Below are 24,266 nucleotides of genomic sequence, written 5' to 3' on the forward strand. Positions count from 1 at the left end.
AATACTTAAGGCAAATGCTAACAGCCATAAAAGTGGAAATCGACAGGAACACAGTAACAGTAGGGGACTCTAACACCCCACTTTCACCAATGGACAGATCATCCAAAATGAAAATAAATAAGGAAACACAAGCTTTAAATGACACATTAAACAAGATGGACTTAATTGATATTTATAGGACATTCCATCCAAAAACAACAGAATACACTTTCTTCTCAACTACTCATGGAACATTCTCCAGGACAGACCATATCCTGGGTCACAAATCAAGCCTTGGTAAATTTAAGAAAATTGAAATCATATCAAGTGTCTTTTCCAACCACAATGCTATAAGACTAAATATCAATTACAGGAAAAAAAGTGTAAAAAAACACAAACATATGGAGGCTAAAAACTACGCTACTAAATGAACAAGAGATCACTGAAGAAATCAAAAAGGAAATCAAAAAATGCCTAGAAACAAATGACAATGAAAACACGATGACCCAAAACCTATGGGAGGCAGCAAAAGCAATTCTAAGAGGGAAGTTTATAGCAATACAATCCTACCTTAAGAAACAAGAAACATCTCAAATAAACAAGTAACCTTACACCTAAAGAAATCAGAGAAAGAAGAAAAAAAGAAACACAAAGTTAGCAGAAGGAAAGAAATCATAAAGATTAGATCAGAAATAAATGAAAAACAAATGAAGGAAACGATGGCAAAGATCAATAAAATTAAAAGCTGGTTCTTTGAGAAAATAAACAAAATTAATAAACCATTAGCTAGACTCATCAAGAAAAAAAGGGAGAAAACTCAAATCAATAGAATTAGAAATGAAAAAGGAGAAGTAACAACTGACACTGCAAAAATACAAAGGATCATGAGAGATTACTACAAGCAACTATATGCCAATAAAATGGACTACCTGGAAAAAATGGACAAACTCTTAGAAAAGCACAACCTTCCGAGACTGAACCAGGAAGAATCAGAAAATACGAACAGACCAATCAGAAGCATTGAAATTGAAACTGTGATTAAAAACCTTCCAACAAACAAAACCCCAGGACCCGATGGCTTCAAAGGCGAATTCTATGAAACATTTAGAGAAGAGGTAACACCTATCCTTCTCAAACTCTTCCAAAATATAGCAGAGGGAGGAACACTGCCAAACTCATTCTATGAGGCCACCATCACCCTCATACCAAAACCAGACAATGATGTCACAAAAAATGAAAACTACAGGCCAATATCACTGAGGAACATAGATGCAAATATCCTCAACAAAATACTAGTGAACAGAATCCAACAGCACATTAAAAGGATCATACACCATGATTAAGTGGGTTTTACCCCAGGAATGCAAGGATTCTTCAATAAACGCAAATCCATCAATGTGATAAACCATGTTAACAAACTGAAGGAGAAAAACCATATGATCATCTCAATAGAAGCAGAGAAAGCTTTTGACAAAATTCAACACCCACATATGATAAAACCCTCCAGAAAGTAGGCATAGAGGGAACTTACCTCAACATAATAAAGGCCATATATGACAAACCCACAGCCAACATCGTTCTCAATGGTGAAAAACTGAAAACATTTCCACTGAGATCAGGAACAAGACAAGGTTGCCCACTCTCACCACTATTATTCAGCATAGTTTTGGAAGTTTTGGCCACAGCAATCAGAGAAGAAAAAGAAATAAAAGGAATCCAAACTGGAAAAGAAGAAGTAAAACTGTCACTGTTTGCAGATGACCTGATATGATACACAGAGAATCCTAAAGATGCTACCAGAAAACAACTAGAGCTAATCAATGAATTTGGTAGACTAGCAGGATAAAAAATTAATGCACAGAAATCTCTTGCATTCTATACACTAATGATGAAAAATCTGAAAGAGAAATTAAGGCAACACTCCCATTTACCATTGCAAAAAATAAAATACCTAGGAATAAACCTACCTAAGGAGACAAAAGACCTGTGGGGAGAAAATTATAAGAAACTGATGAAAGAAATTAAAGATGATACAAATAGATGGAGAGATATACCATGTTCTTGGATTGGAATTACCAACATTGTGAAAATGACTTTACTACCCAAAGCAATCTACAGATTCAATGCAATCCCTATCAAACTACCAATGGCATTTTTCACAGAACTAGAACAAAAAATTTCACAATTTGTATGGAAACACAAAAGACCCCGAATAGTCAAAGCAATCTTGAGAAGGAAAAATGGAGCTGGAGGAATCAGGCTCCTGGACTTCAGACTATACTACAAAGCTACAGTAATCAAGACAGTATGATACTGGCACAAAAACAGAAATACAGATCCATGGAACAGGACAGAAAGCCCAGAGATAAACCCACGCACATATGGTCACCTTATCTTTGACAAAGGAGGCAAGAATATACAAAGGAGAAAAGACAGCCTCTTAAATAAGTGGTGTTGGGAAAACTGGACAGCTACATGTAAAAGACTGAAATTAGAACACTTACTAACACCATCCACAAAAATAAATTCAAAACGGATTAAAGGCCTAAATGTAAGACTGGACACTATAAAACTCTTAGAGGAAAACATAGGCAGAACACTCTATGACATAAATCACAGCTAGATCCTTTTTGACCCACCTCCTAGAGAAAGGGAAATAAAAACAAAAATAAACACATGGGACCTAATGAAACTTCAAAGCTTTCTGCACAGCAAAGGAAACCATAAACAAGACGAAAAGACAACCCTCAGAATGGGAGAAAATATTTGCAAATGAAGCAACTGACAAAGGATTAATCTCCAAAATATACAAGCAGCACATGCAGCTCAATATCAAAAAAATAAACCACCCAATCCCCAAATGGGCAGAAGACCTAAATAGACATTTCTCCAGAGAAGATATACAGATTGCCAACAAACACATGAAAGGATGTTCAACATCACTAATCATTAGAGAAATGCAAATCAAAACTACAGTGAGGTATCACCTCACACCGGTCAGAATGGCCATTATCAAAACGTCTACAAACAATAAATGCTGGAGAGTGTGGAGAAAAGGCAACCCTCTTGCACTGTTGGTGGGATGTAAACTGATACAGCCACTATGGAGAACAGTATGGAGGTTCGTTAAAAAACAAAAAATAGAACTACCATATGACCCAGCAATCCCACTACTGGGCCTTTACCCTGAGAAAACCATAATTCAAAAAGAGTCATGTACCACTATGTTCATTGCAGCACTATTTACAATAGGCAGGACATGGAAGCAACCTAAGTGTCCACTGACTGATGAATGGATAAAGAAGATGTGGCACATATATACAATGGAATATTACTCAGCCATAAAAGGAAACGAAATTGAGTTATTTGTAGTGAGGTGGATGGACCTAGAATCTGTCCTACAGAGTGAAGTAAGTCAGAAAGAGAAAAACAAATACCGTATGCTAACACATATATATGGAATCTAAAAACAATGGTTCTGAAGAACCTAGGAGCAGGACACGAATAAAGACGCAGACGTGGAGACTGGACTTGAGGACACGGGGAGGGGGAAGGGTAAGCTGGGACAAGGTGAGAGAGTGGCATGAAGTTATATACACTACCAAATGTAGAATGCATGGCTGGTGGGAAGCAGCTGCATAGCACAGGGAGATCAGCTAGGTGCTTTGTGACCACCTAGAGGGATGGGATAGGGTGGGTGGGAGGGAGACGCAAGAGGGAGGAGATATGGGGATATGTGTGTAACTATGGCTGATTCACTTTGTTATACAGCAGAAGCTCACGCACCACTGTAGAGCAATTATACTCCAATAAAGATGTTGGGGGAAAAAAACCCAGCCCCAAAGACCCCAGAGAAGCTTCTTTAAAACCCCAAAGCAAAATGCCTTCCTCCCTCTATTATGCTTTGATATTCATTAAGATATTTATCATTCTGAGCTGTATGTATTTAGTTACATGTCTGATCTCAGAGCTAGAATATATGTTCCAAAGACAAAGTCCCTGAAGGTTAAGATCATGCCTTGTCCATTTTCTTAACTTTAGCACTCAGCTCATGATCTGGCTCATACTCAATGAGGGCTGAATGAAAGAAGGAGACAATTTAACAGCTGGCGTATTTCAAAACTCTATACGCACATTATCACTCTTACCTATTCAGTGCAAATGCATAGTGGAACTTAATGTTATGCTGGTCAGCCAAATCACACGTCGGCAGCATTTCCAGTGTTTCTACCAGCTTCACCATTGCATCATAGTCCTGTTGGCAAGAGGTCTCAAGGTGAGAAAGGCAGGAAACACAGCTCTTTGCAGGTTTTTCTGAACAGTTACGAACATGAGACCGCCTCAGCATTTAAATACAAGCCTTTCCCTACAGGCAACATTTAGTGACGTCAAAGCCCTTAAAAGAATAGCAGTGAGATTAAAAACAACAAGGTGGATGAGAGAGAAGACAGAGAAAGAATCCCTGCTATCAGAGGTCACAAAAGGACCGAGGAAAGGAAGTTAGATTCAAAGACGATAAAACAAAACAAATGAGCCCAGCAGCCAGGAAAAGCTACCACGTTTTGAGTGGAGGAGAGTTAACACCAGCAGGGCTGTGGGTTAAAATGAACGGGACATAAACATGTACGAAATCTTACAGTTATTTGCCATGTAAAGGGGGGGAACACCCCAATCCTTCCTATTTTGTCAGAAACAATCACATTCATCTAAACCAGAATTTCTCAACCTTGGCACTACTGACATTTGGGAGCTGGATCATTCTTTATGGTGGGGGCTCTGCTGTGTATCGTGGGATGTTAAGTGGCATCTATGGTCTTGACCCACTAGATGCCAGGAGCACTTCCCCCTCCCTCCTCGAGTTGTGACAACCAAGTATGTCTCCAGATACTGCCACATGTCCCCCGCTTGAGAACCACAGCTCTAAACTGCAATAATTACCCAGGGAGAAACTGCTACTGTGTTTGTCTGAGCTGTGTCCCCTCTGAGCAGTGCCATCTGCTACCATTTCAGTCGGGCTTACAATCGTTCCGGGCCAACTCGCTGACAGCCAGCCACAGTTAGCAGATGAGGACTTCCCACTGAAATCTCACGTCTGTTTTGTGGCTTTACACCTCAATGCTGCTACCCAGGGACAGGGAAGGCAGAGTATTGCAAGAAGCTTCTAGCTCACCCTTGAGCCCAAGAGTCCCACCAACGGAAGGTTATAAAGAGGAGAGATGCGTGAAAGCAAGGGCAGAAGGAAGCCAGCAACTCAACAGAAGAAAAACTTCAAAAAAGGTCATTCCCATTCTCTTGTTCCATGGGGCATAATTTAACCATCATAATTCCTAATAGCATCTGCTATTAAAATCAATTAGATGCATCTGTTTATCACCAGGGGCACGAGTTCCTTAAGTGGTTGACTCTGTTCTCGGTTCAGGTTGTAAATGGAAGCCTCTCTCGTTCAGATTTGAAGACCCGTGGCCAACAACCTCCAATATGGCTTTGTAGAGTTCTGCAGATTACGTACATCGCCCTGTGTTCCTCCAAAGGAAAGGAAGGCAAGACATCCTTAGAAATGGCTCCACAGCATTAAACTTGGAGGGAGGAAACGACTGATTTCCTCCATGGTACCATATTCTACAAACCCTGTCTCAAGAACTCTCCAGAAGCCTCTGTCACCTGTCTTAGAAAAAACCCCGGCATTCCCTGGGTCCTGGACTTGCCTCTCCTACTCCTGCTGTCCCTTCCACTAATAGGTAGTGGTAAACAAAGAATGAAGTGACAAAGGCCTAAAGGAAGTAGCAGAGGAGTTAAGAGCAAAGGGGACAGAGCCGGTTGCCTCAGTTTGAACCTTGACTTTGCCAACTGCTGTGTGACCTTAGGCAAGTTACTTAACTTCTCTGTACTTCATGTTCCTCATTTGTAAAATGGAGATAATCCAAGTGTATACCCCATAGGCTTATGAAGAGAATTAAGTGAATTAGGACTTGCAAAGGGCTTGGAACAACGCCTAACACAAAGTGCATATAAACTGTTCAGTTCTAATTCCTTTTATTAAGCAGTACTGTTTCTGAGATTTTGCTGGAGTGGCCTTCTTCAATATTTCCACCACAACAGATATGCGAGGTGACCTATGACCTAGCCACATCCCTATTTTGTCTGTAAAACAGTTACCTAACCATACACCTAGTGTAAGAGTACTTCATATGAGAAATTCCTCATGTCAAGGAAGAAGTGTGATAGCCTCAGACAAGCATATTTCATACCTGGATATCACGATAGGACAGCAGTAAATTAATGACGATGTCTGAGGTCAGAACCTCGGTATTGTCCGTGCGGAGCTTGATGCGAGCCAGCTCCTTTGCCAGTGCGTCACCCCGGTATTTCTCTCTGGCTCTCCGGATGTCATTTAACAAGGTTTCTTTGTAATAAGCACTGGAGAGGAAAACAAGAAAACCTCCAGTCGCATCGATGTGCATCCAGGACTGTGTTGCCCTTAGCAGCTCAAACAAACTTGGTTCTCGTTGACAGGACTTAGGCTAACACATGGGGGTCTCGCCCAGACCTCAGACTCCCTGCATCCCCAAACAGGAGACACGTCCTACTTGTGAGTGACATTCTGCAAAAACTCACCACTAAACAGTAACAAAGAAATATCAGTTCATTATGACCTTGAAAATATTTTCAAACTTGACCCCGTATGTATCTGGATGACCCACAGGACTTGCTACCCACCCCAGCCCATCCCCCTCTCTCTGGTATTTTCAAACACAAAGAAGACAAGAAAGTACCTTACTTGAATAGTAATTTCCCCCACGATTAAGAGATTTTTCACAAAGCTGAACAAAACTCCAAAGCCACGAAACAGAGTAAAATGAGAACTTCTTTAAAATGTATCTATCAGGTGTCCCCAGCTAGTAATCACAAAGCTTTCTGCAGCTGGTCGAGAGCCAGAACCTGGATGTGTCCACGAGCAATCCAAGAAGCCGTGCCTGGACGCTTACGAGCAACCTCGGCCTTTTACCCCCTACTCCCCTTGTCATTTTTGACAGCCAGAGTCTTTTCTGTAAGCAAATATAAGATGTAAAACTTTCTTCATGTGAGCGTCTAGATAATAATAGGGATGTATGACAACATTTCGAGCAGTTTAATTCCACACTGGAATGTCTCACCATAGCCCCTCAAAGAACCAATGCTAGTATCTGGTATTTGGTTTAAAATCTTTAAAAATGACCGAATTTGGTATACAGAGGCCAACTTACAATGACCATAGATTGACTTAAATATGTTGTCTACACTCCAAGTAATTTTTTTTTATGGAGACTGGGCATTGCCAAGCTGTAATACTGTCAACCCATTAAGCAGCTGAAATGTTTTAACTGGAGACAGTAAAATTAGGCTGTTTATTAAAAAGAATAGGTTCAGTAAGTAACACTCTTCAGAGAATGAAAAACAACACCTAACAAATGTCACTTTTAATAGTTATAAAACTATGTCAAAAAAAGTGTTTACCGTACACAGCCTGGTCCAATGCTTATAATAAGATCTCAATGAACATTTCAGGAATTAAGTGATGTCCCACAGAAAGTGCTCTGATAAAATTATCAGTGCATTGCTTTAATTTTTATTTCCTTATTTGTCTATTGCTTGTTACCCCAATGATAAGCAAATTAGCAGATTCTGCTAATGTTTAAAATTCTATGATTAATCAAATGAGTCAGTAAGTTGGGTGACAGCCATTGTCCATTTGCTGGACTATAAAGGCATCAAAGCTGTTAAAGTATTATTAGTTCAGCCTGACAAGTAAAAATTTATACTTTGTTTAGACTTGTTTTCAAGGGTAATTCTGAAAAATAGTTTTAGTAAACTAAGAAACCTAATAAGAATGGTAACTTGTAAGTAAATGAACAAAACACTGAATTAAGTATGGCTTGGAGACATCATATATGTAATAAATTTGCAGCCATTTCTGCCTCTGGTAACCAGGGAAGATGCTGCTCATCAATGTGGACTTAGAAATGGCTTCAGGGACTTCCCTGGTGGTGCAGTGGTTAATAATCTGCCTGCCAATGCAGGGGACACGGGTTCGAGCCCTGGTCTTGGAAGATCCCACATGCCACGGATCAATTAAGCCTGCCCACCACAACTACTGAGCCCTCACACCACAACTACTGAAGCCCGCGTGCCTAGAGCCCATGCTCCACAACAAGAGAAGCCACTGCAATGAGAAGCCCGCACACTGCAATGAAAAGTAGCCCCCGCTCGCCGCGACAAGAGAAAGCCCGTGCACAGCAACAAAGACCCAATGCAGCCAAAAATAAATAACTAAATTAATTAATTTTTAAAAAGATTAAAAAAAAAAGAAATAGCTTCAAACCCCTTTTCCTCACAGGGCTCTGGGTAGCCTTCATCAATCTATCAAAGTTGGCATTTGAGCTGAAAATTTATCTGCCATCCCTGTTACAGATGTTTTAAACCATAAGCACCATTTACCCTCTCACTAACCCTTGCCAGGTATCTGGTAGTTCAAGGAGTGGAATCAACTAAAAGGTATTTCAAGTTCTCTGAAATTAAACCAAATCAAAAGAGTTGTTTTCCTCCTGAAACATACATGAAGTGAATGAGAAACAAACTTGAATAGCCTTCTTGCAAAGACCTTGCTCATCTAGGAGACTCAAGCTAGCCTACTTCCTTGTCAGACCTGAAAAGATGATACTGAGAGAGTTCTCTCCCTGAGCTTCACTAAAATGTTCACTGTGCAATAAGACAATAGTTACCAATAGTTACCAAGGGGGGACTGAAAGAGGCTTTCCAGGGATGTGCTGCAAAAGGTCTCCCATTTGCTTTCTATGTTGGCATGTGGTCACATATGTCTGGGTTTCCAGTCTTCTTTTCCCATTACAATCTGTAGCAGAAACTCTGTGTCCAGAGGAGAGGTGACAGGATAGAAAAAGAGAACAGACTGTTAACAAGTGTGCACCTCACACCAACCCTACAGTAGTAACGCTCCACAGTTTGGGGAGCCACAATGCAAGCCACAATGCAAGCCACAATGCAATGTGGTCCCTTACATTTCAAGTCAGTCCTGCCAGTGCTTCGGATTTTCATTTGTTTTGGAAGGACAAATCCTTCTTGAGATGTAACTTTCAGGAATAAATCCTTTAAATTGGCCACAGGCAAGAAAAAAACCCCCAAAACTGGATCCTTTGGTTAAGTAGAATAATTTTTCTGCCTTCACGTTTTAGAACAGGGATGTTTTAAGGACTGGTTTCTTGAGCACTGAGGCTCAAAGAGGTGAGTTAACTGTTCCAAGGCTACACTGTGAAGAATCGCCTGGGCTAGGATTCAAACCCAAACCTGTCAACTCTTGAATCACTACTCCACACTTTCTCCGACATAAATCTACCAAGAACACGTCACAGGACACACTGAGGTCAGGATGGCTTCAGCTTGACTCAGTACATCCCCACTTTTACAGCACAAGGACTTATGGTTGGAATGACTTTGCTGACGCATTTTAACAACCTTAACAGCTGATGGGTAGTAGGGAGGAAATCACGTTCAGAAATGACCTTGAAACACAGAATCTCAGAGCTGAAAGAGCATGAAAGAAAATCAGTGACTTAAGTTCCTTATTTTCTAGATGAGAAAACAGCTACAGAAAAGTTATTTGTCAAGGTCACACTGGGAGATGGAGCCAAACACAAGCTCAACCCTGACATCATCTCCAGTTTTATTCTCTTTTGGTTACACCTCAACGGCCCAACTTAGTGAGATAGTAAGGAACACTGGATTCAGGGATGACTTCAAAATAATTGGTCGGGGTTCCCCACTCTCTGGGCACTAAGGTCTCTTGAAGTTACATCACCTCCATGGACGTGAAAGGAAAATTTTGGCAAAGCTCCCAGCGTTTTGACGGTTGATGGGAATTACCATGAGGTCACATGGATGTCCCTGAGGGGGCTAGTAAACCTGTCCACCAGGGGCACACACAGCGGACCCAGGATGGTGTCCCAGTTGGGCTGCATGTACTCCGAGGCACGTCTCTGGGCGTCACTCTCGCAGCAAAAATAATCAGCGCATGGTGTCATGATGTACAGGATGAAATAATAATTTCCACTAGATGCCTGGGAAAAAGAAACAAAAATGTTTCACGAAATAATTGATGCAGAAGCACAGCTGTGGACTTGGGCAGGTGGAACCTTGGTGGGACAGGAAAGGAGACAATGTCTGACAATGAACGACTTGCACAATATGACTATGAATCTATCATACGCAAAACAGGAAACCACTCAATTTCACAAGCTCTAACACGTGGACATACGACAAAAATTTGGTTTCAAATGCTGAACTGATCTGTATATGTTTCTGAACTTCATCAGCAAAGATTTTAGGGTTTTAAGTCTCAGAAATTACATCATTTCATTACATCTCCCCCCCAAATCAGAGGGAACTTCAGCCCAATGATAACCAAGGATTACAATGTAAAGGCTTATTTTCTTTCTTTCAGCATAGGTGGAAAAGCCTTGTTATTTGATAATTTAACCACAGGTGAACATTTATAAACTTCGTTGAGTAAAAACTGTTTTGCTGGAAGCAGATATTACTAAATATGATTAGTCTCAGAGATGTTTTGAAAAAAGAGGATCTGTTTAAAAATTTTTATATTGTCAAACAACACTCAAGTAAAACAGTATGTTTTTTCTATGGAATAATCATGCTTCATAGTCAAATTGTAATCCTTTGTAAAGCATAAACACCACCTTTAAATAGCATTAAGCCCATGCTCAGTTTTTAGCAGATCTGGTGGACTAAAATATGTTTTTATATGACATTCTTCTATCATAGTCAATATTTTGTCTATACTGTCATAAAAAGCAACTAGGTTAAAATTTCAGACTCTCTAATTACTTTATCTTCACTAAGTTTTAAAGAACTTACACGGTGCCAGAAATAATTCATCTGACTTCTTCCCTTTAATTTTTTCAACTAAGGGAGTTATCTAGGAATTTTGGCATAATGCAGACATAACCTTGGGAAGTACACTTTTACCAAGAATGAGAAGTCAAAGAAGCAACACAGTTTCATCTAAATTAAAAAGAAATTCATTCATCACTGAGACAACTGTCAGAATGCTACAACCTCAGATCAAACAGAAGTCTTGGGAAAACTTTCCACATTGGGGAACTAGCTTGGAACAAATATGTGACAGACATTTTAAAGTTTTCCTTTTGAATAAGATTTGCTTACACAAGGACAGGTGGCATTCTTATTTCTATCTAAATTCAAAATACAAATAATTGTCCTGCAATTATCTCCCTCTTTTGTACCTTCTAGAGCCTCTGTAGTCCTGTCACGACATGTCTTTAGGCCCTAAAATAATTCGTTAAGCAAAAATGACTAGTGATGCCCCACTCAACCATATTTGAGACGGTCAGCAAACTTTTTCTGTTAAAGGCCAGATGGTAAATATTTCTGGTTTTGTGGGCCACATAATTTCTACTGCAACTACTCGACTCTGCTGTTACAGCATGAAAGCAGCTGCAGACAACATGTAAACACGAGCATGGCTGTGTCCCAATAAAACTTTTATTTATGGGCACAAATTTGAATTTCATATTTTCATATGTCCTGAAGTATTCATCTTCTGATTTTTTCCAAGCACTTAAAACTGTAAAAGCCAATGTGAGCTCACAGGTCATCCCAAAACAGGTGGTGGGCCAACCCTTGTCTAACACTAAGCTTCCTGATGTTTCATGATTCCTGATAATAGGTTTGATGAGAGTACTTCCCCTGCTACAAAACAGCAGCTGGATGCTGTCCCCGTGGACACTAGATATTGGGGTTAAACACCTCAAACTACAAATGTCAGTCTGTTACAAAGAGAAGTAGCAAAATTTTTGGTGTGTTGGTGATAACTGGGGAATGGGAGGAACAAAGACCCTTCCCCCTCTAGTAATATCTTCAAATTCTCAAAGACAGGTTCAAATTGCCCAGCAAAGTAAGGTTTTGGTAGGTTAGAGACGAATTTCTCCATCATCTATAACAAGAAAGCCACGTTGCTAAAGTTAATTAAATTAAATGCCATTTATACACTCAGAAGTTAAATCGCTTGTTCTTCTACCTGAAATTGGTCGAGTTACGGTAAAAGATTTCCTAGTTCAGACTAAGAGGGAGAAAAGAGCTGTGTGAATCAGTGAAGTCCAGAAGGTAAAAAAAAAAAAAATCCTTGAAGAAATAGAGTTTGCTATTTTCAAAAAGTTAGAGCTAGGGGGCTTCCCTGGTGGCGCAGTGGTTGGGAGTCCGCCTGCCGATGCAGGGGACACGGGTTCGTGCCCCGGTCCGGGAGGATCCCACATGCCGCGGAGCGGCTGGGCCCGTGGGCCATGGCCGCTGGGCCTGCGCGTCCGGAGCCTGTGCTCCGTGATGGGAGAGGCCACAGCAGTGAGAGGCCCGCGTACTGCAAAAAAAAAAAAAAAAAAGATAAAAAAAGTTAGAGCTAGCCTCAGGTGTGTTGAGCTCCTCAGATCCCCTCCCCAGAAAAACAAACGTAACTGGTAACACATATTTTTTAAAAACCATTTAAAGTCTCTATAAGTTGTCTTAAGAACATACAGCAAATGGAGAAACGTTTACTCGAGAAAATCGAGTAAATCTTGATAAGAAGACTGAGACTCTAGTATTTGAGCTATAACCTGCTCTTCCCCTACCCTCGAGCCCAGAGTGACAATTCTACTCTGGATGGGTATAGCCAAGAAGATGGGACCCCCTCCCACCCTCAGCTTCAAGTCTCGGGTGGCAGTTTCTCCCTGGGAAGGCTAGGCCACCAGCATCCTCATTCACCACAGCCCTGTCCTGTAGAAGCTCTATCCCAGGCAAGCATGGCCAAGAGGACCAGGGCTCCATTTCTCCACCGCGTTCCCACTTGTATGGCAGAAGCTCTGTCTTAGGTGAAACAGGCCAAGAATACTGGGCCCTGATCATCTATGTCCCAGCTCACATAGGGTAAAGGTTCCATGCCAAGAGAGGCAAGCTGAGAAGATCAGGGACTGCTACCCTTGCCCAGCACCCCACTCATAGCAGGGTATCACTCTGAGAGGGGCAGGCTGCTACTCCCCGCTCCCCAGCTCTGGAGCAGTGGTGCAGAGGCTCTGCCTAGGGTAGAGGCATGCTGTAAGAACAGAGAGCTTTGCAGCTCTCCCTAAGGGGACTGACTTTATGCGAAACATAGCATGGAGAAGTTCAAACCTACAGGCACTGTCAAAGACAATGGAGATTTTTATGGCAAGAAATTAAGAGGAGGCTGGTAGCTCCATGATAGCAATGGGTGAAAGGTAGACAAGCTAGAAGTTTAACAAAGAGAAACAGGGGAAGAGAGAGTTATGAAAGGCTTCCTGCGGTCAGAGTGAATCTTAAAGACCAGCTTTAAAAACTACCCCTGCAAAGAAGCCCAATGTTAATGATATTAGACTGTGGAACATTTATGTCTCCGGTGATTGGCAAAAACAATAAAGCAATCAGCTAACAATTAGGGGAGACTAACAACTGGATGTAATATCAATAGAGGAAGATCAGTCAGAAACTTAACAGGGAAACTGGGGAAAGATATAGTCAAAGAGAGCCCAGCTATAACCACTGTCATCCCCAGGTGGGGATAGGAGGGTGAGGGTAGCTGTGTGCATGTTCAAGGCTGCACCTTCTGAGGAGTGACATCAGAGGCTGCACACTGGAGGAAATAGGCTTCACTGAACTAGTCCAGCAAAGTCACTGAACAAATAAACCAGCAAACAGGAACAAGTTCCAGAGGCAGGAGGGAGAAAAGTCAGTATCCAGAGTTGCTACATTATCTAAAATGTCTAGTTTTCAGCAACAAAAAATACAAAACATGCAAAGAAACAGGACAGTGTGATCTGTATACAGGAGAAACAGCAGGCACCAAGTAACTGCCTTTGAAAGGACCCCCTGGGTCCTTTTGGACTTTGGAGACAAAGACTTGAAAACTGCTATTATAGATATGTTCAAAGAACTAAGGGAAACCACACTTAACAAATTAAAGGTATAACTACCATGCATCATCAAATACAGAATATCAATGAAGAATCAGGAATTACCAAAGAAGAAGCAAATGGAAATTCTGGACTTAAAAAGCATAATAACCAAAATTAAAAATCCACTGAAGGGGCCCCCAACAGGAAATTTAAGTGGAAGAAACAATCAGTAAACTTGTAGACAGATCAATAGGGATTATGCAAACTGAAGAACAGAGAGAAAAAAGAATGAAGAAAAGTGAACAGAGCCTCAAAGAAATGTGGGACACCATCAAGTGCACCAACAAACACAACTCACAATGGGAGTCCTGAAAGGAGAGGAAAGCAGCAGAAAAATACTGAAAGAAATCATTGCTGAAAACTTCACAAATTTGATTAAATGAATCTACGTTATCCAAGAAGTTAAATAAATTCCAAGTAGGATAAACTCAAAGAGATCCACACCCAGATACACTGTAGTCAAAATTGTGAAAGACAAAGTCTCGAAAACAGCAAGAGAAACAAGTGTCTTACCGTGTACAAGGGCAATCCAATAAAAAACATCTGACTTTTCATCAGAAACAGTGAACGCTAGAAGGCAGTAGGACGACATATTCAAAGTGATGAGAGAAAAAAAAGTGAACTAAAAATCTTATATCTAGCAAAACTATCTTTTAAAAATGAAGACGAGGGACTTCCCTGGCGGTCCAGTGGTTAAGACTCCGCACTCCCACTGCAAGGGGCACGGGTTTGATCCCTGGTTGGGGAAATAAGATCCTGCCCGCCGTGTGGCGCACCCTTAAAAAAAAATCAATCTAAAAATAAAGGTGAATCTAACGTCACTCAAAGTATACAAAGTCTCTAGAGAAAATTTCAACACCCTAATAAAGGATCTGAAAGAAAATCTGAGGGGAAATAAAGACATTTTCAGGTAAACAAAAACTGAGATAATTTGTTCCTAGCAGACCTGTCTTACAAAAAATATTAAAGGAAGCTATTCAGGCTGAAAGCAAGTGACACCAGACAGTAATTTTAATTCACATGATAAAAACAAAGTATGCAGTATAGTTAGTTATACAGGTAATTGTAAGAGACAACATAGTTGCTAATTTCTTCTTTCTTAACTGGTTTGAAAGACAATTGCATAAGATGATGTATATAATCATATGTTGGGGCCTGTAACATATAGATATGTAATATATTTGACACTAGAAGTACAAAAGATGTAGGTGGAAACAAAGCTGTATTGGAATAAGGAAATAGCACCATTTGGTAACTTGAATCCACAGAAACAAATGAAAAGAATCAGAAATGGTAAACAAACAGGTTAGTGTAACTATAAGTACTTATTTTCCTTTCTTCTCTCAGCTTTGTTAAAAGATATTATACAGAGTAATAATTCTAACAAAAATACATACAAAGATTACAGCTAAATAAACCTGAGTATCCATAAGAAGTAGGTAAGTTGAAGGTGCAGGAATCCAACCTATTTGGATAGAATTGTTACAGGTTTTAAAACTATTTCCAAAACAAATATTTCTGCTGAAATCTTGACAGTCTTCCTTTAGCAAACCTATTCTACCCAAATAGCACAAAAGTTAACTTTGCCCCAGTCCTGCTCTAATCCGCAATAATGAGGTGTGAAAAAATAAGATTTTGACAAATATATGCTCTGTGCTGTCACAGGTTATGGCTCAAGTGGGCAGAGCAGCAGTGGTGGAGGCTGGTGAAAGCCTGCCCACAGCTGGAGCGGATCTGATCCTCTGAGCAAACATTTAGTCTCAGTTTGAGAAAATAAGGAGAAAGAAAGGGAACGCATGAACTCTAAAAACAACTGAACAAGTTTAACGAACAGGACTGAGGAGACAGCAGGTATCTGGAGCCTTGGGAAAGTAAAAATACTTCCTTTGAGAAAATCTTTCATAAAGTGTATATAGAAGTTTAAGAAATTTTACAGAAGGAAATTGGGGCTCATGATTACATTTTAAAAAGCAATTCATAAACTTCCAAATGAAAGCACAGGCTCTTGAGTGCAGTACTTTTGTTCTTACAAAGAATAGGCCCAAACACCTTCAAATGATGGAACACATTCAGACTTTTGTTGGTGGGGGAGACGCAAAATTAAAAAGAAAAACATTGATTAGCATAACACATGCTCAATAGCAAACCAGGCTTGGATATTTGTAATTGTTACATTTATAAATGGAAACATCTAAGAATCCAGCTCATTAAAACAAATTTAACAAAGGCAGCTTAGTTTCCTACATAAAGGGGCATTAGAACCAGTATGCTAGGCACATAACTATGTAAACCCTTATTCCAAACACCCTTCAAGTATTTCCAAAAGGATGATTCTGATACAGTAAGCGAAGTCAGAGAGCAGAGTAAAAGCCACTGGTCTCTGACACTATGAGGGTAGGGAGTAGAGGAACCTGTCCTCTGAAGTTTTTAGTTCTAAACTTAGCAACTGAGATTTCCCAAACTACTACCATCTACAAATATCACCACAATGAACAGTTCATCCCGTAGCATCACTAGGTTAAATAATAGGTATCTTTAAAAAAGCTCTCATTACAAAAGTATGGTTATAAAAATGCCATAATTTTTAATGCCTGCCTAATATACCAACTGGTGAATAATGTACTTCATCATTCTATCATTTAACTTTGTTTTGAAATTTTTCTTACTATACACTGAGATGAACACCTTTGCATATGGTATAGGTGCATATTTACACTGTGGTCTTTTCCTAAGAATAGCTTCCCAGGAGTGAGACTACTAGAGCAAGTTTAAGGTTCCTGATATGTGTGGCCAAGTTGCTGCCAAAAAGGATGGAGCAGCTTATACTCCCACTGGTAGTACACGAAGGCACTTCAATTTCACCACTGTCTCAGGAGAGCTGGGTAGTGGGGGTTTTTTTTTCACATTTGCTAAGTTAGGTAAAAAAGAAGTAACTTATGATTATTGAAATAGGAAGTCAGTATCATATCAGCTCAAGTGTAGCAAGATAGTGGACAATTTGTATAGCCAAAGATTGAATCCCAACTCTGCTCCATACTAGATGATGACCTTGGAAAATGTACTTATCCACCTAAACTTCAGTTTTCTCATGTTTAAAATGAAGACAATAATACTGTCAATTTCTTTAAGTGATAGAGGCTTAAAGACGGTCATGGCACATAGTGCACATCCAATAAAAGTACTAGCTATGTTAGATAGTTCTAGACCAGACCAGACCGGGAATTCTGAACCCGGAGCCCATTAATTCTTGGGGGTCTGTGAACTTGAATGAGAAAAAAAAATTCCACCTCTGTCATCATTTGCCTTTAATTAAAATGCAACACAGTCTTCGATCACGAATGTAGGTAACCCATTCTTGTTTTAGCAGGACATGGGACTTTGTTACTAATAGAAGTCACAGAATTTTTCATGTCATATTACAGTTCCTACAGAGATCTCAAAATAACTTTTATACTTATCACTACTCCAAAATTATGACAGTTTTTAGACTTGCTGCTTCATTTTATTATTTGAGACATCAGTAAAGGAGGACATAGATTACAATATACAACTTTAAAAATATTTTTGATAACCATATTTCAGTATAAATATAGTCATACTGAAATATAGTTGGTCTCCTTTGTAATCCTTTGTATTTATTTAAGCACTTTAAGATACATTCTGAGAAGGGGTCCATAGGCTCCTCCAGACTGACAAAGGAGTCCCAGGCCCCCAAAATTTAAAAAACCCTGTTCTGGACTCCAAGCAGATGTTTCACATAGAACAGCCTACCTGTAGCCCTAAAACATCAGAGATTCTTCAGTGGGCTTCATATACGAACATTTCCATGATAATAGTGTGAGTCCCATCCATAAACAACTGTCTGGATTCTCCAGGACAGCCCAGGAGAGCAGAGCATGTTGGGGTCCCAACCTAATTGCCCATCAGGTTCAACCATGGCCACTAAACAAGAACACATGGGACGCACCCCCCAGCAGGCTCCTCTGCAGGCACCCTGTGCAGGAAGGCCAGCGGCCCAGGAAGGCCAGCACAGAAACACAAGTGAAGGGGCCTCATTACACCAGCACTTAGTTTTGTTTATGGCTAGCAGCAGCTCACATAGTTGGTCAAAAACAGCACAAGTTTTATAAATTAATTCTTTGGAGCAAATAAAATGTGTACGAATTTATCCCAACCAACTCATGATGAGACTTTCAGCTTGACCTTCCAGGGAACATTTTAAAAGAAATGATACAAACATTTAATCAGTCAACAAATGGCTTACTCAAAAGAAGGGGGAAAAATCTAAGGCAGATGGAAGGTGGTTTAATACTACCCATGAGGTAAGCTGATTTCTGAGCACTTATGGAAGAATGCATACCTCGATTGCTGGCAGATTCAAGCTTTGGAGCTTAAATCTTGTAATACAAATGGACTGCAAATCCTTAGTGAAAACTAGAATTTAAACAGCATAGAAAATTGTTCCCAAGAAAACTTAGGGAGCAAATGCGCAAACCTAAGACAATTAAAAAATTATTTAACGTAACCATGTCTGACACAGTCAATTTATTAAGGAAGAAAATCTAGGTCAGGTATCACTCTAAAACAAAATGATTACAAGGTACAATTCTTTGTCTAGTCAGTTAAAGGAGAATTTTTAAAAATCAGCATGCCTGCATATCAGGGAAATGCATTTTTTTTAAGATCAATGCAAATAGCATTCTACATTGCTATCTTTCTATACTGGCCTGGTCATAAGAGGAACAAATGCATATACAGAAGCTGAGTAACAATTTCAGTTGGATAATCAGACTACTGTGCCACTGAAAGGTGAATGAAGATACCCCTGCTGGAAACATACCATGTAGCACCAACTGAGCTATTCCAAGAGTCCATCTGCTTTGTTCAAATAACAGAATAGCTATCATAAAGTCAGAGAATTATTTCAGAGCTGGCACAAATCACAGTAATCACCTTATTAATAACCATCTCATTTTATAAGGGAGGAAACCGATTCCCAGCAAGGTTAACCAACTGGCCCACAGATGACCACAGAGCCAGGCAAATCTCATGTCCTCCCCCTCCCTTCCTAGACTTCTTGTCACTGTCATTCCAGCTTAATTCTGAAATATCCTTAAATAGACACGGACATGACATACAAAACAAAATGCCCAACACCAACAGATGAGTGAATGGAGAAGTTTATGGTATGTGAATTACATCTTAAAGAAAATAAATGGGTATCATGGGACACTAAAGACTTATTCAGTTAGTAGGCAGAATTAAATATTTCTATCTCAGTTCTGACATTGGCCCTGTGAAATGTGACATTACTCCTGTGATATTCAAGAGGTACAGAGAAAGTTTTATGGTTCACACCTCCAGAGTACTCCAACTTATTTATTTATTCAGAGTACTCCAATTTAAAAGAGAACACAGACCACAGGCATGAAGGGGAAAAAAAGACAAAAGACTTGAACAGAGAACTTAAGATGAGGTAGAAATAAAAAACAGCTATACAAATGAAATAAATATTCAAAGGGCAGAAATTTTTACATAAATCACATTCAGTGCGTAAAATAAAATTCTCCATCTACTATGAGAGCTAGCCTTCTTGTTTGAAATTGAGTCTTCATAATAAAAGTGGTAGAAATTCTGATTCTGAATTCAGAAAACCCAAAGGATATGGAAAGTAGAAAAGAAATTTATTGCCTTTTTACCAAAGTGTCCCTAAGCAATCGACATCATCCTTGGTAATTCTGGATCCCAAGCCAAAAAAACCTGAAGAACTGAGGAAGGCAAGAGGGAAGGACCAGGAGAAATTCTGTTATTCTAAACTTGAGGCCTCAGTGTGCTTGTAAGCCAGGTAAAAGACTTCCAGTATTGTAGACAATACCCCCAATACTGCCAATGTCTGTTTCTCAAAGAATTTTCACTTCACTGGGATCATAGAGGTAACTATTTTGATGGGAACAATGAGCTTCTTTCAAATCTCACTGGCTTTCCAGAGGAAAAAATAATCACCTAGTCCAGAGGTCAAGAACCAGATTAGTTTTTTAATAAGGTGTTTTTTAGTAACATGATCCTAGCTTGGAAATTTAACTCTGCTTTTAAAAAACCATCTCTGATCTCTAGCTTTAGGACATGACAAATGAAAGTAAGGTCTAGTTTACTTTGAACAATTTCTTCTAGAAGTATTGGGTGGAAAACCTCATCTTCTGCTAGTAATTTTCCTGGGGAACAAGGAAGGTTTATGTTCCCATGCTTCCTCTCTGGTGAGGCTACGCACAGCTTCCAAATAATTTCCCACCAATTCAAAGGAAAAAATTATTTCTGTGCATCTCAGCTTTCGAGGTACATGCTTAGTCTTGGGGTATATATGATTTACATATTTCTCAAGTAAAATGGTTATAAGCTGGTGGACACTCAGGCGTACACCCACATCCCCCCTTCAAGGAAGGACGTGCTGCCCCAGCTACCAGGAGCATTGCAGCTCTCACCCCTGCTGTCAGCCCCTTCTGGAACTGCCTCAGCTGCAGAGAGCACTTCACTCAATGTCACTCTCCTTCCAGTGAGGGATGGATACAGGAGAATAAAGGCTTGGCCATCCCATCCCAACTCAGAACTACTCCAAAAGGTCATTCCAGCTCAGAGCTCCCCAGGGGGGATTGGCCAAGGCTGCCACTGAGCCTGCATCCCAGATGGATTTCTCTCTCTTCCCAGTCCTGCTTCCTGCTCTCCTCTCCCTCAGAGGTGATCCCAAGGGCACTCCTCAATAAATCTGTTCACTAAACTCAGTCTCAGAGTCTACTTCCTGGAGGGAATCAACCTGCAAAATATAACGTAACTTTGAAAGTATGGTTATATTTACAAAGGAAAATTAAAACAAACAAAGAATACCTGTGGACTATGTACAATAATAACAAACTACCAGGAAGTTCCAAGGTTTAATAGATAAAGTAGTCTCTTGGGGTTGGCTACATTTTCACTCGTTTTCATAAAGCCTATATTTTCACTCTTGTTTTTGATTGTTCATCATATAAATATGTCTTCTGAAGTGATAAAATGCTGATAGGGTCTATCTTTGTTATCTCTAAAGCAGTAGAAGATAGCCTAAGAATGAAAATGGATGAAAATAATATATGAAGTCATTTTTATGGATCTCTGATCAAAAACTGAATTACATTTTAACTCAAATACTGAATTACGAAGCAAAATATGATGTGTTAAAGATTTCTGTGAAAGGTATTTCTTTTTAAAGTTTTTTAAAAAATATTTACTTATTAGTTTATTTATTTTGGTTGTGCTGGGTCTTAGTTGCAGCAGGTGGGCTCCTTAGTTGCAACACATGGACATGGACTCCTTAGTTGCGGTATGTGAACTCTTAGTTGCAGCATGCATGTGGGATCTAGTTCCCTGACCAGGGATCGAACCTGGGCCCCCTGAATTGGGAGCGTGGAATCTTAACCACTGCGCCACAAGGGAAGTCCCAAAAGGTATTTTTTAAAAACAAATCTTGAAAAGGAAATTAAGAAAACAGTTTCATTTACAAGAATATCCAAAAGAATAAAATATCCAGGAATAAATTTAACTGAGAAGGTAAAAGTCTTGTACACAGAAAGCTATAAAACACTGCTGAAAGAAATTAAAGGGGACCTAAATAAATGGAAAGACACCCTGTGTTTTTGGATTGGAAGACTTAATATTGTTAAGTCTTAAAGTGATAAACAGATACAACGCAATCCCTATCAAAATTCCAATGGCCTGTTTTGTAGAAATGGAAAAGTTGATTCTCAAATTCATATGGAACTGCAAGTGGCCCCAGATGGCCAAAACTGTGTTGAAAAAGAAGAACAAAGTTGGGGGAATCAGATTTCCTAATTTCAAAATGTACTATAAAGGTACAGTAGTCAAAACAGCGTGGTACTGGCATAAAGGTAAACATACAAGTCAATGGAATAGAATTTCAAGTCCAGAAACAAACCCTTACATTTATGATCAGTTGGTTCTGACAAAGGTGCCAAGAAAATTCAATGGGGAAGGAATAGTCTTTTTTTTTTTTTTTTTGTGGTATGCGGGCCTCTCACTGCTGTGGCCTCTCCCGTTGCAGAGCACAGGCTCTGGACGCGCAGGTTCAGCGGCCATGGCTCACGGGCCCAGCCGCTCCGCGGCATGTGGGATCTTCCCAGACCGGGGCACGAACCCATGCCCCCTGCATCGGCAGGCAGACTCTCAACCACTGCACCACCAGGGAAGCCCAGGAATAGTCTTTTTAAGAAATGGTGCTGGGACATCTGGATAGCCACATGCAAAAGAAAGAAGCTGGACCCCTACCTCACACCAGACACAAAAATTACCTCAAAATGGGTCAGAGAAATAAATGTAAGAGCCAAAACTATAGAACTTTAAAAGGAAACATAAGAGTAAATTCTTCATGACCTTGGGTTAGGCTAAGAGTTCTTAGATACAACACCAAAAGCATGAGCCATAAAAGAAGTAATTGATAAAGTCTCTGATAAGAGCCTTGCTTCCAGAATACACAAAGAACTCTACAGCTCCACAGTAAGACTAAAAAATCCAACTAAAAATAAGCAAAAGACTTGAATAGACATTTCACCAAAAAAAGACTAAGAATGGCTAATACGCACATGAGAAGATGCTCAACATCATTACCCACTAGGGAAATACAAAACGACAATAGGATACCACTCCATACTCACTAAAATTGATATAATAAAAAGACAGACAATACCAAGTATTGATGATGATGTGAAGAAGCCAGACCTCTCATTGCTGATGGAAATGTAAAACGGTACAGCCACCTTGAACATTATTTTCATAGTTTCTTACAAAGTCAAACATATATTTACTATATGATCCAGCAATTCCATTCCTAGGTATCTACCCAAGAGGAATGAAGACATATTTGCAACACAAAGACTTGTACTTGAATGTTTATAGCAACATTATGAATAATAACCAAAAAGTGGAGACAATCCAAATGTCCATCAACTGGGGAATATATAAATACAACGTGTAATATCCATACACTAGAGTACTTTTCAGCAATAAAAAAGAACTACTGATACTTGCTACATCATGGGTGAACCTCACAAACATCATGCTAAGTGAAAGAAAGTAGATGCAAAAGACCACATTATTGTATCCTTCCATTTCTATGAAAAGTCCTGAAAAGGTAAATCTATAACACATAAAGCAAATTAGTGGTTTCTTGGGGCTGGGATGGGAACAGGCATTGTCTGGAAACAAGTATATTTTGGGGTGATGAAAATGCTCTAAAACTGGGTTGTAGTGATGGCTGCACAACTCTTAAAAATCACTGACTTGTGTGTACACAGGTGCATTTTACGGTATGTCAATTATACCTAAATAAAGAGTTTAAAAAACCCCCCTGGAACACGAGGCTATGAGCATCAGCTGAAAAAGAGGTGAGCGCAAAAGGTGATACTGCATTGCCGAAGAACAGAAGGGCCGAGAAGGGCTGCAGGTCTGGTCCAGCCCAAAGCCTAGAGATTGGCTTCCCATACTTTACATCCCTGCAAAGCAACTGCTCCTAGAAATGGCAACAAATGTAGCCATCTGTGATGGCTACTTTTGTGTGTCAACTTGACCGGCCACAGGGTGCCCAGATTAAACATTATTTCTGGGTGTGTCTGGGAGGGTGCCTCTGAATGAGATTAGCATCTGGGTCAGTGGGCTCAGTCAAGTAGACCGCCCTCCCCACTGTGGGTGGGCACCACCCAATCCACCGAGGCCTGACCAGGACACAAGGCAGAGGAAGGAGGAATTTGCCCTCTTTCTCTTGCCTAACTGCTTGATCTGGGACACCTCATCTCATCTTCTCTGATCTATCTACACCATTGGCTCCCCTGGTTCTCAGGCCTTTGGACTTAAACCGAATTACACCACTGGCTTTCCTGGGTCTGCAGCCTGCGGATGGTAGACTGTTGGGCTTCTCAGCCTCCATAATTACATGAGGTAATTCCTCATAATAAATATCTCTATCTCCCTCTTTCTATATCTCCAATTGGCTCTGTTTCTCTAGAGCAGGGGTCCCCAACCCCTGGGCCGCGGACCGGTACCAGTCCATGGCCTGTTAGGAACCAGGCAGCCACGCAGGTGAGCGGCAGGCAAGCGAGCGAAGCTTCGTCTGCCGCTCCCCACCGCTCCCCACCGCTCCCCACCGCTCCCCACCGCTCCCCACCGCTCGCATTACTGCCTGAACCATTACTCACATTACCACCTGAACCACCACCC

The 24,266-nt window shown here is 40.3% G+C and overlaps 1 protein-coding gene across 1 annotated transcript in view; it reads right to left on the bottom strand.

Annotated features, from left to right (window-relative positions):
- Positions 1-24,266, bottom strand: part of MAP3K15 (mitogen-activated protein kinase kinase kinase 15) — a gene marked incomplete at both ends in the record, with an annotated part of 147,938 nt that overhangs the window by 88,539 nt on the left and 35,133 nt on the right. Inside the window, 3 exon segments of the mRNA XM_082680871.1 lie at positions 4,128-4,234; positions 6,228-6,396; positions 9,895-10,088. Of these exon segments, the coding sequence (XP_082536997.1) occupies positions 4,128-4,234; positions 6,228-6,396; positions 9,895-10,088 (470 nt within the window).

The sequence above is a fragment of the Grampus griseus genome, assembly GCF_964374135.1.
Source record: "Grampus griseus genome assembly, chromosome: X".
NCBI classification, from domain to species: Eukaryota; Metazoa; Chordata; class Mammalia; order Artiodactyla; family Delphinidae; genus Grampus; species Grampus griseus.